Source organism: Lissotriton vulgaris, chromosome 2_1, assembly GCF_964263255.1.
Source record: "Lissotriton vulgaris chromosome 2_1, aLisVul1.2, whole genome shotgun sequence".
Classification (NCBI taxonomy): Eukaryota; Metazoa; Chordata; class Amphibia; order Caudata; family Salamandridae; genus Lissotriton; species Lissotriton vulgaris.
The window spans coordinates 1,963,097,599-1,963,114,374 of NC_141687.1; the positions used below are offsets into that span (position 1 = coordinate 1,963,097,599).

The window sequence follows — 16,776 nt, forward strand, 5'->3', positions numbered from 1 at the left end:
TGTTCTTCATTTTCCCACCGGTTCCGCCTGCTCGCTCCCCGTGGCCCGACCCCTTCCAAGCGCAGTTTTTTCCACCTCCCAGCTGACCAGCCATCCCACCTCCCCAGCACTACCTAATGGCGGCAGTTGCACTGTGAAGGAGTGACATCACTGACCTTGTCAGCGTATATTTCCCCCCCCACTGCACCACTCCACCCTGTAGTGGTCTGCCCTCCTGAGCCCTTGGCTCGCAGTGAGAGGCTCTTCTCCACCAGCATACCCCCACCTGCCCCTCATCCCTGGTGGCCCAGTGGTGAACTCTTCTTCAGTCTGCTCTTGTCTATTTTCTTTTCTTTGCTGCTCTTTCTTTCCCTTTATTTTATTTCATTGCCTTTCTGCCTTTATTTTATTACATTGTCTCTGTACTTCTTTGTGCTGCCTCTGGCTTCTGTCCTTCACTTTCACTCTAGTTCCTCTAAACCGCCCTCGCCTCTGCTCACTCCCAGCGTCCTCAGCCCCTTACAAGTGCCATTTTTGCCACCTTCTGCCGCCCAGCAGACCAGCCCTTCCACCTCCACAGCACTACTTAATGGCGGCAACTGCGTGGTAGCGCAGCGAGTGTCTTGCGCAGGCTAGCCAGGGGTGCACCATAGGCACGCCCGTCTGCGCCTGGGCTGTGCCCAGTGCCATGGACCTGGTTCCTGCGCCCTACAACTCTACAACACCAGCACCCAACACACTCAATCCCAAATGTTCCACTGCCTACCACCTCACATCACCAAAAAACATCCAAGGCCCATTTACCTGTGCAACTGCACCTTCTCCTTCCTCTGCACACCATACACGCCGACCACACGACCCTCAAGAACCAGACTCAACCACCTCAGCTGCATCCTACTCATCACCCACTCCCTCCAATGACACGCCAAGGAGATCTGAGACCTGCTCAACTCCATCTCACCTGATGCCGCCTTCTTCACGGAAACCTGGATGAACCCCTCCTCAGCCCCCGATGGCTACAAAATCATCCATAAGGACCGCATCAACCAACTGGGTGGAGACATCTCCATCATACACAAAAACACCCTCAGCCTCAACCAACTCTGACAAACACTCACCTGACATGGAACACCTCCACTTCCAGATTGAGATCAAACGAAACACCACCCACTGAGGCACCCTCATATAAAGACGTCCTAGACCCCGCCCCCCACTTCAACAAAGCTGTAGCCGACTTAATCGCTCACAATGCTCTCACCTCAATGAACTACTTTCTCCTTGGCGACCTCAATTTCCACATGGACAACCTCGACACAGCACAACACATCCCTATTAGAGAACTTCATCACCATCGGGCTCAAACAACTGGTCACAGCCTCAACCCACTCAGCAGGACACAAGCTCAACCCCATATTCACTGCAAGCAACAACATCACCATCAGCCACACCTCTGAGTCACATTGGACCGATCACCAATTTGTCCACTTCTCCTTTACCAAACCCACTGTACGCCACAACACCCACCGCTAACCTCGCAGAAGCTGGAACAAGGTCACTGAAGACCAGCTTACCACCTTCCTCAGTGAAACCCCACCACTGTTATCCACATGCACGAACACCTCAACGTGCAACCTCCACAGCTGGCTCCCCTCAGGAAAACCTCAGGCAAGCAGCCCTCTAAGAAAACCAGCTGGTTCTCCCCCACCCTCCAAGAGTCTAGGAGCACCTGCTGGAGAAAATATGTAGAAGCAGCCTTCAAAACCACAGTCACTACATAGCACCACCTCATCAGAACAGCAAAGAAAGCAGCCACACAGGAAAGCATCAACTCCAGTGCACACAACAGCAAATAACTTTTCACCATGGTCAAAACCTCTGTATCACCCTGGACTCCTTGCTGTCAATGAACTACCAAATCAAAGCTGTCTCATCCTTCAGTTTCCATACGCTCCGACTGCTTCCTAAGATTTTCAAATGGATCCCAACGAGTCATGGAAAACGGTCACCCATGTGCTCGTCAGCAGCAGATTCGACTATGGCCAAGCACTATAAGTCAGCACCACCCAGACACTCCTAAAGAAACTGCAGAACATCCAGAACACCTCCACTAGACTCATAGGGAACATCCCACGCCATACTATCAGCCCCCTGAGAGACCATCACTGGCTACCTATCAACAAAACAATTACCTTCAAGCTCCTCACACATGCCTACAAAGCCCTCCACAATGCCAGAACTGCATACCACAACCACCTCCTCTGCTTCCACACTCGCACCAGACATTTCCATTCCGCCCAACTGGCCCTAGCCACCATCCCATGAATCTGGAATACTATGGCCGGAGCATGATCCTTCTCCTAACTCGCTGCGAAGACCTGGAACTCTTTGCCTCTGCACCTCAGGCAATCACTATTGCTGCTGTATTTTAGGAAGGACCTCAAGAACTGGCTCTTCGACTGAAACAAACACCTCTCCCTCCCCTCAGAACCTTGAGACCCTAACAGGTGAGTAGTCACACTTTATACAAAATGTGATTGATTTGTGTTCCCTCACATGCCCACCTGAGGGGGAACACTAAGTGTGCACTGCCTGTTTTGTGGCACACAGTGAGCATGCCCCTCCAGAGACTTTTTGTTTGCCTAACTACATCTGTAATCTGGCATATGCATGCAAGTAAAGGTGTCCCATTGCATACATGGGACCACTGTATTGAAAATTAAAGATGGGGTTCCCTTCTGCAGGGGATCACCTAGGATGTCTTTTAAAGAAGGTATGTCCCTGAGGCCTTTGTGCTCCTTATAAACACACCTGAGGGAGCGTACTATCTATGTTAGGGCTCCTGTGTGGAGCATAGCATATGCATCTATCCATGGTCTTTTGGCCTACATGCCTGAATCTGTAATATGGTACAAAAATATGGGCAAAGGCATTCCCTTGCTTGCATGGGGCCTTTGTAATGAAATTACAGTAGGACAATGGAGTTTCCTCTGTAATAACAATCGTCCTAAAAGTACAAAATAAACTCAAAAGCCCACTAGCCATAGGGCAAACTGTGTAATACATTTACAACTACAGTAATAATTACATTAAGACCTTTTCTGCCACCACATGTCTTGGAGTTACACAAAAGTTGTCTCAAAAAACGTTGTGAGTACCTCATTCAGATTTTTTCCTCTAGCATGATAGTGGTTGTTAGTCCTGGCACCATCGGCGTGAGTCTCCCCTGCATTTTTTGCCTTTGCCGCCCGTGTTTTTGCTGTGTATTGGACTCTGTTTTGCTGGTCCTGATGCTTTGGGCACTTTGCCACTGCTGTTCAGTGCCAAAGTGCAAGTGCTTCCTTTGTAAATTATTATCATGGATTGGTGTTTCCATGATTGGCTGATATGATGTACTAGTCAGTCCCTAGTACAGTGCACTGTGTGTGCCCAGGGCCTGTAATCAAATGATGTTAGTGGGCTGAAGCACTGATTGTGACACCCACATAAGCAGCCTGTAAATATAACTCAGGCCTGCCAAGTCTGTGTGCAGTATAGTACTACCATGTCGACCTGGCAAGTGTACCCACTTGCCAGGCTCTACCCTTCCCTTATTTTACATATTAGTCACCCCTAAGGTAGACCCAGGTACCCCTATGGGCAATGTGCAGTGTATGTGAAAGGTAGGACATGCCCTGGTGTGTGTGTCATGTCCTGGTTGTGAAATACTACCAATTTCGCTTTTAACTATTGGAAGGCTACCTCTTCCCATAGGATAGAATGAGGAGTTTGCTTATTTATTTAGTATTTATTTTTTTGATGGAGTTTTATGTAGCGCGAACTTGTCCCGAAGGTAACGGGTATTAGAGCTCTTTACACGAGCATCAGTTGTGATACATGAGGACACATTAATTTTTGTTAGGCACGGGGAGATTAAGTGATTTGCCCAGAAACACATTGCCCGTCCCTGCCGAGACTCAAACCTGGTTCCCCAGCTCCTAGGTCGACCACCCTAGCCATTAGGCCGACTCCTCTCCCTTATAACATCATATAAACATAACTACCCCTGGGAACAAGGTTAGAAAATAAAGTTTAGTATGCCTGAACTCAGGATGTTAAAATGCTTCTTTTAGTGAGGGTGATTTTTACATTCTGTGTTTGAAACTACCATGTTTAGAAAGTGGATATTTGTTGCTTAGCCATCCAGTGTGCCTCTGCTAGGTTTGTATATTGCATGTCTGGCTTTGGATGACAGGGGCTGGGGAAGAGCAGTGGCTCCAGAGAGCCTGATAAGTCAGGGCTGGGCCGAATAGACCTGGGCTGCATTTAGAGTAGGGGGAGATGATTTCCTTTCACCTCAATAGGCCTGGTCTCATTTCCACAATGCTGTCTCCACCTCCTGCCAGGAAGCTGCGCCCGAGAGGACAGAATGGGTTTTCACCAAGCAGAGGGCTTCTCTGCCACCAGAGAACAAGGGATTTTGTCGTATAAATATTGGGGCCCAGACCCTAGGACTTTAGATCACTACTGGGACTCAAGAGGAAACTTTGACAAGGATAAGAGGCTGAGGAGGAATACTGCCTCTGTGCTGTTTACTGTTTGGGGTTGGCCTGCAGTGGCTTCCTTTTGCCAAGGAAAGGAGAAAGGACTTTGCTATTTGCTGTATCCCCTGCTTGAGGAAGATCTCCAAGAGCCTGAAACTCAGCGTGCCTCCTGTTCTGAAGTCTCAGGGACACAGAGACTTCACCACCAGCTCCCCTGAATTCCTTTCTGGGAGTTCTGACCTGTAAAGAGGTGCCTGCTGTTGTTTTGTACTTCTAGAGACTGTTTTCTGTTGGGAGCTGGAACATCAACGCAATTCCAACAAGCGTGGTGCATCCATACCTGTTTCCGAGGCATCTCCAGAGAAAACATTGCAGCGCCTGCGGCGGCTGTTCGCCGCGTGGAGTGCAATGATCTCTGAAGTCCGAGATCACTGCAACGATTCTAATGCAAGCCCTGCTGTGTGGCTGCAGGAAACCATGCATCGTCCAGGATCGTCGCATCGCATCGCGGAGCTAAGTCTTTCATATCGTTGCGGGACACAGTAAGAAACTGATGCATCACTTCCCCACCCAGTAAGAAACTGACGCATCACCTCCTCTCTGGCTAGGAAACGACGCATCACCTTCCCTGAGCAGTAGTAAGGAACCAACGCATCATTTTCCCCGGAGCAAGGAACCAACGCATCACCTTCCTTGAGTGTAAGGAACCAAGGCATCACATTACCTGGGGCCCATTTTGTTTGCTTGCGTGACGCATCCAAGGTACTTTGTGTGAAAAATTTTGCATCTGCAATTTGCTTTAAACTGAACTATTGCTATCATCTGAAAGTCATATTTGTATTACTATATTGTGGATTTTTTTCATTTTGGGTCTTGTTTGGTTTAGATAAAGATTACTTACTTTTCTAAACCGTGTGGTGTCTATTTGTAGTGTTTTTATTGTAATACCATCTGTGTTCACAAATGCTTTACACACTGCCTCTGAGTTATTCCTGTCTGCTTGTGCAAAGCTACCACGGGGGTGAGCAGGGGTTATTTTAAAAGTGTACCCCCTTACCCTGACTAGAAGCAAGGGACCCTATTTGGACAAAAGTACAGACCTCTACCAACTAGAGAGTCCCATTTCTAATAGTGGTTATCTTCGATTTATATTGTGACCCAGAAATGTCCAGCTATTGTAATGCAAATTAAACTAAAATGATTGGATAAACTACACACCAAATATTGGACAATTTCAGATCTTTAATTTCATTGGCTTTTACCCTACCGGTTTATTAATGAACATCCAGATAAACAAGGTAGTCTTGCAATGATGTTCGATGTACACTTCCTTAAAAAAAAGGCTTAATTTCCTCTAGTCAGGACTGTAATCAGTAGTCCTAAGAATATAGGTAACTAAGATTAAGCCCTTGATTAACTGCAGCAGTAGTATTGCTTCAGAATCCCACATTTGACTACCTTTTACCGATGACCATCTGGCCAGGTTTTTCAAGTCTTTAACATATTGGAGATGACCACACTACTCCATTATCCATAACAACACCTTCCAATTTGTTTATCCATATATTCATGCAAAAGATGACCTTTCTGGCATGTTCATTACGTGAGTAGTGGTGTACCCCTCTATATAGATGGTGGGATTTCTCAAGTAGGGGTTCCTCATAACAGGACTCTTCTCTGTATAACTCTACTGTCAGCTGCGTTTTCTTGATCCACAGATTCTATGATGTCTGATTTACGAGACATGTGAGTACTATTGGTTATTGGTTAGTGATTAGGCATTAGAAGGTTTTTTAGACTTTTTGTAGCTCATTAAGACGCACTCTACCAAAAAGCGTTAAAGTGATGTAGTGCCTCTATGAGTGGTTTAGTTTTTTAGTTTCTTGGCTTTGGTGTTCAGTCACAGGCTTCTTATCTTTTCTCTCACATCAATACACATGTGGTTTCTAGTTGGGCAACACAATATTTATATGGTTTAGCGGACACTAGTGTCATCAGTGCACTTTTGTTTTCTTTATGTGCTGAGCAGACTACTTAAACCTCATTGAGGCATAGGGATGACATGTATTATTGTTTTTCATTACATTAGATGTATATTTGCAACCTTTTCGTCCTGGAGATGGTCCCAAGGATCTGTTAGATCAACGGGGGATCGGAACGTCGGCGCCCAGAATCGTTTTGCATATTTGTCAAATACACTGGATGTTAAATTTGAGTATATGTTTTGTTTAATTCATATTAATATGGTTCTTTTGTTTATCCATATATTCATGCGAAAGGTGCTTTATATACTTCTGTCAAATGATTTATGACTTTTTTTGGTAGTATGTTTGATGCCAGACATCAATTTGTTGATAATACTCCAAGTGGAATTTAAAACATTATATAATATACCGTTTTGATACATTCAGGTATATTTACATTTATTCCCTGTGGTCATTCAGATTAAATGTTCATGTATATGACAGTATTATAAATGATTAGTATTGTTCAAATGTTTTCTCTAGGGACAATGTGCTTTTGTTATTTACTAAATTTCTGGCAGCGTTTAAGATCAGGTGAGGACCAAAAACTCTCACAGTGGTGTAAAAATGAAATTGCCAACAGTGAGTTGACCTGGGCAAAAGAGATTAGAGCCTCAATAATCGAAGCGTATGGTGTGTTAAAGCTAAAGTTGTACCTTCAGTACCTCCATCTAAAGATAGATAAGATAAGAAAGGGCTTAGGACATTGGGAATTGAAGTTTCTCGAATACACAATCAGGAGAACCTCGCAGAGAAAAGCTCAGTTTCCCATATGGCATAGACATGGAAAAATGATTTACATCCCCCTTACGTAGACAGATTACCTAGCTGCTGTTACGGCGTGAAGTGCTAAGATTGCGAATTGGGATAAACCCTTGTTATGCAAATAAAGGGGTTAAAAATGTAATGGTAGACTGCAATGGAAAATGCACCTGCACTTTAGGTACTACCTGTGATATTTTACATATTTTATTAGATTGCTTGAAGATTTTAGATATACAAAGATAGATTTTAGGTCTGATCTTTAAAGAAATATGACACTAAAAACAGGATGCAAGCTGTAAACCTCTTAGTGGGAATGATGACTTTTGATCTTTTAGGCTATCAGGAGAATGAGTTATTCAAGGATAGAAGTATTGTGCATGACATACCTGAAGATCTACGTGCCTCAAAAAATGGAATAGTTTGTTTTAACCAATTTTAAGATGATATTTATCTCCTATTTTAAAGAAAATGTGTTTTATAGGCTTGCAGAAGATGTACTACATATTCTATGATACTGACTTGCTAATTTTTATTTGAATAATATGCTGTAACTGTATACTTTTATGGTTGTAAAAAAACAAATAAAGTTTTATTGATTTTCTGGCACCCCCACACTCCTATCTTTCAAAGACTTTACTGATATCCTCAACTCCCTCAAAGACACCATCTACAAACATGATGTGGTACCGTCATCCCCCTTTTGGAGAAGCTCTCTCACCACTACTCACCATAGTCAATGCCTCACACTAGGATTCTTCTCTAAAGTCCAAAAGACAGGCCAGAGCTCGCACAATATTCAAGACAGGCCACTACCTATGAAGATGATGTGTAACACTCATCCCCCTTTTTGGGGATGCTCTCTCACCACGGCTCACTATCCTCAATGCCCTCTCACTCCAGGAATCTTTCCTGAAACCCTCAAGACAGGCCGAACTCAGCCCCATATTCAAAACCCCCTGTCTTGTCTACAAAGCAATCACAACACACATCCCCGATTGCCTGGCTTACTAGCTTACCATTTCCTGGTGCTCCTTTGACATCCATTGGCAGCACACCATCAGATTGGGGATGAAGAAGTGCAAGAAAGAAAAAAAAACCTATGCAAGAATCCATCTCCATCTACGCATCTAGGATCTGGAATGACATCACTTTATTGATCTGAACTCCACCATATCAACTCTGATTTAAGAACAAGCTGAAGACTCATCTTTGCAAAGGCCACTAAATCATGATGCAGTAACAGTTCACGTTTACTGTTAGATACAAACTGCCCCATCACATGATCTCTATGTTTTTTTACTTTGGCCCTTTGTGGTGATCTTCTGCCTTTCTATTAGATTCACACTATATAATTACCACATACGGAAAGGGGCGTTTGAATGTAATGGCTATCAGGACACCTTCCACCCTGTGATGAAGCAAGATGTGATTGATGAGTGAAGTGTCAATCCAAAAAAGCTTGATAGATTTTAATACTGCAACGTGTACTTAAACTCATGCAGAACCTATGTTTGTAAAAGAAAAACGGTCCAATGGTGATATGAAGCACAATTATGAGAAATCAAAAACATATGGATATCAAGTGCTCCTTTTGAGAATCTTCGCATGAAGAAAGAAAGTGTTTCTGATTACCTCTATTTGACCACCTAGTCAATCTTTTCTTTAAATCAACCTATGTGGATTTGCAAACATTTTTGCAGACGTTTCGCATACCTACCGCTTGCAAATGGACCCATAGATCATCATAAATGGTGTTGTTATATGCAAATGCTCGAAGATAGGACTGCGAAAAAATAAAAAGAACAAAAAATTACATTACAGCCATTTCTGACCCTTGAGCCAATTACTTTTCCATAGAATATTATTGACGTTTTTTGCAACAGCGATAAATCAATACTGGAACTTTGATGTATACATGGTATATCGCGCTATACCAGTTTCATGCTGTATACTTTAGGTAGCCTGATACCTGCCCAGAGATGCAAACTGTGCACCTATGAATGACCAGTATTTAGTAAGTGTTAATTAGCAGATGGCCAATTTGATCACTATCCAAAATTGCACGACTGCCATATTGTGTAGCTTAATTGCACGATTTCACCTGATGTGGCAGTGCACAAATCAAAATTGCATACATTTTTTGTCTTCAATTTGTGGAAGATATTACCTAAAATCCTATTTGTGGTGTAAATATAAGCAGGGACCTATGACTTCAGCAGGTCCACTGGAATTATGTAGCATTGGATGATCAGATTGTGCAGGTGGGTTGCCTGAATTGTGTTTCAAAGATAGCCTAATTAACATGGGATGGGTGAAAAGTACCTAATTTGTTTTTTGTGCAATGATGCCCATTCTCTGGAAAATCATATAAAATCATGCAGAATTTTGCAGAATAAAAATCATTCATTTAGTGCAGCAGTTAACAGCAGGATACTTCCATGTATCAATATTTGTGTAAGGACACATTTCGTAGCTAAACAATAGTACAAACAATACAAGTGGCGCATTCAGCAGCCACTTGTGTTCGAGTCATTTAATTTATACCGGCAAGCTCTCTGTGAAATGTTGCTAATATTGTGCATAATTACATGATGAGGCATGATGGGCTAATTTTGGGAATAGCACATAATATACACAACATAAAATTCCCTAAATGACTACAGCATAATTTAAACTTTGCCCAGGCCTAAAATTCACCAACATTTAAAGGATGTATTAATTAAAACTGACTCTGCAGAACAGTGTAGTGCATTTCATATTTATCATCTATATGGAGCTACTTAACACCTTCTGCGGGGTACGAATGCTCGCGCTGTGCTGAGGTTTTATTGAGTGGGTGGGATTCGGACGGCCCCAGGCCGTCGTCAGCACACGCCCACTGTGACGTCGGACAGCTCTCTGAAACACACAAGGGGTTAATGATCTACTACCTGGGTCTGTAAAAAGAGATGCAGCACATGGTTGATTCTTTTACACTCTGGAAGCCTGATTAGGAAAGGTCTCAAAAAGTGGTTGAGGATTGTGCACCTACTTTTTGCGACCTATCTCAGATTTTGCAGTGTCATCTGAGTACCAATAGGTTGCTTTGCAAAATCTGCACTCACAGAGGATTGCAGCTTGACCTGCTAAACAAAAATAATTCAGCAGGTCGCTTTTTGCAATTCCTTGAGATTGGCTACAAAGAGCTGTGGTCTGCAAGGAACAGTAGACCACTATCCTCTTGTTTACATTCCCAAACAAGGAACTTAAAAAAACAGCCTGTTTCTTAAAAAGACCAGTGCTATCTTAAAAACGAAAAGAATCCTGTTTGAAAAGGCATCCTGGGGAGCAGGCAGTGGTCTTCCCATGATTCCTAAAAGGGGCACTTTTCCCTTTGTGAATCTGTTATATCCTCCTTCCAGCAGTCAGCAAAATTTCAGTGGTTTGTCACCACAATTGCAATTTTGTAGTTGCAAACCATTGATACACCTCATGTAGGAGTGGGCGAAATATTCTGTTCCACCCACAGTATTCTTTTCCCCCTGCAGTGTTATGGCCACATCACATACTCCTTAACACAGACTTCTAACCAAATTCAACCAATCACTGCATGGCCACATTTTTCTCATGCAAGGCTCCAAATTATGTAAACTGGCAAACGAGATTTGGCAGCTCCACCGCAATTTTGTAACTCAAATGGCAGCCCTCTGACCACAACTGTGGTTATCTAAGGTGGGTAGTCTTGATGGTCACAGTAGAGGACAGCTTCTCAAAACGATTTGCTTACCGCACAATTATATTTTCTACTCGAGCGGCAGCAAAATCTACTCAACTGGCCGCAAGCTCTTGCACATGGATGGTGGTGTTCACGTGGATTTTCAGTGCTGCTCTTGCTACCAGTCCTAAATTGCAACATGAGCTGCATATTGTCCTCCCATTGGAGGAATTCCGCAGAATACTGCTGGGTTTTTCTTTAACTCTGCGTAGTTTCATGGAATAAAACTTTGCAAGTTCCACCCACCCCTAATCTCATACCAAATCGGAGTTATGGGGGGGGCACTTTCACACCCTTTGCTCGTTGTGATTCTGAATGAGACACAAAACACCTTTGGAAATTCCAAAAGCCTTTTCTGAATCACAAAGACTTCTGCAAATCACAGGATTTTCAACCACAGAACGGCTGATCTCCTTGCCCTTAGTGTCCTTTTACCAAAAGTGCAGCTTTGAGAAGCTTTGTGATGCAAAATGTTTTAGTCTCACGAAAAAGAAGTAATCATTCTGTCCATCATGTTGGACTTGCATTTAAGATTTCAGGTTTAGGGGCCAGATATGCATGCAATCTATTTGGTAAAAGTAGGTGCAATTTGCCTACCAACTTTTACCAACTGCATTGGTATTTTGCGAATGTTCAAATAGATTGGATCACAAAATACCAAATCGTAGCGGGTCATTTTTCAACCTACGTTATTATTATTAATGTGGTAGGCCACAAACTGAGATCCACTCTGATTGCTAGCCATCACAGGGATAGTGGCCCGCTGGAGTCAGCAGACCACCATGTACATGATTGCTTCTAAATTCAGCAATATTTTTATGCAGTTCATTTTCACAAATGTTTATTGGGAGTAAGTAGTGGATCCATGGACTACTGTGTACTCTTCAAAAATATTTTATATCATTCACAAAAGGGGAGGGGTCTCCATCCTGCGACCCCTTCTTATTCGCAAATGGGTTATCATCTCCTTTGAGGTGTCAGTAAAATATTAATGTTTTGCAACCAGATTCCGGTTACAAAAGGTTAGTACATACCATAAGGAATTTGTTTTTGAAGGACTGCCCTTAACACGTACTTTCAAAATAGCCATACAGTATTGTTTCCCAAAAACATTTAATAATTCAAAAAAGCTTTTCCAAATCAATAAACAGGATTCGTACATTTGAAAAAGGGTTTTTTGGTCACAAACCACCTGATTTATAAAATCAGTGTGTTTGTGAAAGCTGATTCCCTTACACACTCAGGTATTCATTTCATGCTGCAGACAAAAAACTTTCCCTCATATCATAAAAGGGATGCTTACAATACCTGGGCAACCCCAGTATCTCTTTGAATGGCTGAAAAGAACAGTAACAATGCTGACCATCTTAATTTCTGCAAAGTATAGGGTGAGCATTTACATCCAAGTGTCAGGATTTATTTAAAACTAACTTTTGATCAATTCGAGCTTAAAATATCTACTTTTGTTAAAGTCCGAAAATTATGAAGCAGATGAGTATTTTGTGATGAATGCAGCAAAATCATACTCATACAAAAGAAAACTGTAGCACAATCATTATTTTTGCTATGTATGTTTGCATAAAATAGGGTTGAAACATACTTACACGTAGACCTTGTACAAACACTGGCTCTGTTAAGAATTCTGACAACATCCGAATGACGGCAGCACCCTATATCAAAATAAAATAGAGTTGAACGAGGATGTTTATTAGTTGAACATGTGCATTCATAAAATAATTGTAAGCGTGTTTTATGAGATGGAAACCACAATCCATGATTTCCACTCTGCTAGAGAAATTATCATAATTTCTATATATTCAGACTTTCTGAGTCCCATTCACGTAGATATTTCCGCATGTGAATTCCGCTTGCATGTGGGCATAGCCTTTTTATGAGTGTGAAGCAACATAAGGTTATTAAAAAAATTGGTTTTACTCTCATAAAAATAACTATTCACTAGAAGATATTAGTGTGCGTAGCTTTTCTTCAAGGGATGGGGAGTGGATGTTCTGGAGCAGAAGTGCTCCTGAAAGTGTGGGAACATGTACAGAAGTACTTATTTGCGAGTCGCATTGTCGGGTCCACTCGAGTATCTGCTTTTTTTGTATCTATATGTTTGATATTATCTTGCAGGAGAGACTATGTATCGAGTCATGTGAATCGATTCCTGATCAATGTATCTGTAAAATGCGCGTTTCTCCCACCCAATTGCAAATTGTGCTTTGTAATCCACTGCAAGTATGTAAAGTTAATAATAAGAATATCAATAAAAAAGTACTTATTTGTGGGTGGCCGCAAATATTTTGTCAGCCCATTTCTAGCCTAGAAAAGATAATAGATCTACTCTTGACAAAGGCATATGAAAGTCGTCTTTGAGAGGGGGGACAAGAATGGGACAGCCCTAAAAATAGTGGGAGTATTTGGTACAGAGGTTTCACCAGAAGGAAAAATATTTCCCCTTGGAGGAAAAGCTATAAAGTGCAATGGTACTCATGCGAGAAACTTTCACATGAGAATTTACAAAATATTTAAAGAAGCACTGTGGAAAGCTGCAACTGTCTCTGCTTTTCAAGAGTATTAAAAAAACGTTGTGAATTCCAAAAATATGTGATTCTGCATCTTCCGAAATAAATTTGTGGCTCCAGGTTTACATTTGTTAAATAATCTGGCCTGCTGTTTAATCCCAATGAATGACTCTTTTGATTAATCGGTCTCCCCCGCCCACACACACTCACTGATTTACCTCTCCAGCTCAACTGGTTTTCATGTCACTATGTTGAGATCAGAAATACATTGGCTTTATATAGCAGTAAATATATATTTTACTAGAGAATTCTGCTGCTCGTGCAAAGGTTTTGAGTATGTGTGCCAAGCTGTCATGAATGATCTTGTTTATTTCCGTTCCCGAATTGCAATTCCTTTTATTGACAGGTTTTAAATAATAAAGGTTGACAAAGTGGTAGAGCTTTGTTTCTGCGTGTTTTGTGGAGAACTTTGTGAAAATGTGTAAAACGTTAAATCATATATGTTCACACAGTGGAACGCACCTTATGATCGTTGTCTTTGTGCAAAACTTTATATTCTGTGCGCCCTATCCATGTTACTAGTTTCTTATCTTCAAGGGGCATATTATCAAGATACTGCGATAATTATCACAAACCGAGGCGAGCACATATTTTTTTTATCACCACATATCGCTGGATTTTCTCGCTCTGATAAGTGCATATTAACAACGCGTTGCTCACAGGCGAAGTAAAATCCAGCAATAGCGGGAAAAACCAGTGGTAGCAGGCTGATTCCTGCGATCCAAAACCTGTGATATGTGTAATGCTTGGTGATACTCAAGTGTGGGCTTAACATAACAATCCATCTTCCATTGAAGAGATAGATAAGTCAAATTTTTAGCAGGTGTTAAGTTCCAGCGATAACCGCTGTTAGCGTGGCTTTTATTATCGCTTTGCAGGTCCGGCCCGCATTGATAATAGGGTGATGTTGTGTTTGCGAGGGATTCAATGAGGTGTAGGAGAGGAACGCCTACTTTGCATGTCATTAGCAAAATTGATCGATGACATGCAAAGGAGAAAGGAAACATGCGCTAATGCTTGTTAGCGTGTCCTTGTTAATTAAGCGACAATAAAATCGCTGCTTTTTTGGAGCTATGTGCTGAAAAAGCGTCGATATAAGCCTTGATAATATGCCCCCAAGTTTGTAGTTTGCTTCAACAGCTGAGGTTTCAGGAGCAGAGTTCGGGGCGAACTGCGGCGCCACAGGGAGGATGGAGGCTTCGGGTGCTTGGTTCGTGGCCTTGTAGCGGGTGTTCGGCTCAACGTGGACGAGAGGAAAGAAGAGCCTGTCATGAAGTATTCTGAACGGAGGACACTGACCCTGCGAGACGAAGCCTTCAAGTGCACCAGGGCACTTGGCACATCGGCACACGAGGTCTCCTGCCCACTCCTCGCCGCACCCGCTCCGCGGGTGCCGCATCGCTGCTCTGTGACAGCGCCAGCAGCCTTCCTGGAGGACACGCAAGGACCAACAGCGGCAAGGCGGTAAGGGGCGCGAGACACCAGCAGGGCTGCGAGCGTGCGGGGACTTCAATTCCCAGAAGTCCCTGCGAGACCAAGGAAGAGCTTCCGGTCCGCTCTCCCTGCTGGCCCGCCCCCCGCCCATCAAAGTTGTTTAAAAAGCGTTCCCGTTCCCGCCATCAGCGGGACACTTACTTTCCAGTATTCAGAACGGAGGACACTGACCCTGCGAGACGAAGCCTTCAAGTGCACCAGGGCACTTGGCACATCGGCACACGAGGTCTCCTGCCCACTCCTCGCCGCACCCGCTCCGCGGGTGCCGCATCGCTGCTCTGTGACAGCGCCAGCAGCCTTCCTGGAGGACACGCAAGGACCAACAGCGGCAAGGCGGTAAGGGGCGCGAGACACCAGCAGGGCTGCGAGCGTGCGGGGACTTCAATTCCCAGAAGTCCCTGCGAGACCAAGGAAGAGCTTCCGGTCCGCTCTCCCTGCTGGCCCGCCCCCCGCCCATCAAAGTTGTTTAAAAAGCGTTCCCGTTCCCGCCATCAGCGGGACACTTACTTTCCAGTATTCTGAACGGAGGACACTGACCCTGCGAGACGAAGCCTTCAAGTGCACCAGGGCACTTGGCACATCGGCACACGAGGTCTCCTGCCCACTCCTCGCCGCACCCGCTCCGCGGGTGCCGCATCGCTGCTCTGTGACAGCGCCAGCAGCCTTCCTGGAGGACACGCAAGGACCAACAGCGGCAAGGCGGTAAGGGGCGCGAGACACCAGCAGGGCTGCGAGCGTGCGGGGACTTCAATTCCCAGAAGTCCCTGCGAGACCAAGGAAGAGCTTCCGGTCCGCTCTCCCTGCTGGCCCGCCCCCTGCTCTCGCGAAGCTTACTACATAAAGACAACTAACTCCCGCAGCGCGGGACGCAGCCCGGGCTAAGACTGGGCAAAGACAGGGCCGTTTGAGGCCGTTAGAGTACGGAAGAGTCCGGTCCGGCCCACCACCCTAACGTCTACCTCTCGGCCTCTCTTAATACAGGTATCTGCAAACAAATAACCTGAGTCCCTCATTATCTGGTCAAATTATCACCGACCCCAGGTGTACAACCTTTGTAAAATGAACACGAGATCCACCAGGCAGAAAAAGAAATCTAAAAAGAATGGCATAGGTGATCAATTACTAGGTCCAATGGAAGACTTTCTGGCCAAAGCGAATACTTTTATAGATCAGAGTATAAGCTTAATCGAGGGCAGAGTTTCTACGGAACTGGCAATTGCACGTCGCTCATCAATGGGATTACTTGCAACAGCAAAAACCCCGGAAGTAAACCCAGCTACAACGCAAACGGCGACGACGACAAATAGACTTAGTCTACCCAACAACGTCGATTTGTCAGCTTCACAAATATCCGTATCCCTCTCAGAAACTGATCTTGAGAACACCCCCGACATTTTTCCAGACCCCACACCCGAAGAAACCAGACAATTGAGAGGCAAGCGGGAGGGGGCAGTAAAAAAACGGAATACTAAAAACACATCGGACCATACTATAAACACCATAACACCTAAGCATCCAATGTTGTCTCTTGACACAAATGCCCCAATCGCAACCAATTACCCCGCCCCTCCAACTAATAACGTGGTAACAATCCATCATGTTCCGCGTGATCCCTGCGATTTGTTAATGCCAGACTCACTAACCTCAGAACATAT

At 43.9% G+C, this 16,776-nt stretch overlaps 1 protein-coding gene across 1 annotated transcript in view; it reads right to left on the reverse strand.

Annotated features, from left to right (window-relative positions):
* Positions 1-16,776, reverse strand: part of LOC147733567 (aminopeptidase Ey-like) — a 538,593-nt gene that overhangs the window by 199,006 nt on the left and 322,811 nt on the right. Inside the window, exons 8-9 of the mRNA XM_086958155.1 lie at positions 12,647-12,712; positions 9,006-9,071 (exon numbers count right to left, since the gene is read on the reverse strand). Coding sequence (XP_086814281.1) covers positions 9,006-9,071; positions 12,647-12,712 — 132 coding nt within the window. The remainder of the gene's footprint in view (positions 1-9,005; positions 9,072-12,646; positions 12,713-16,776) is intronic.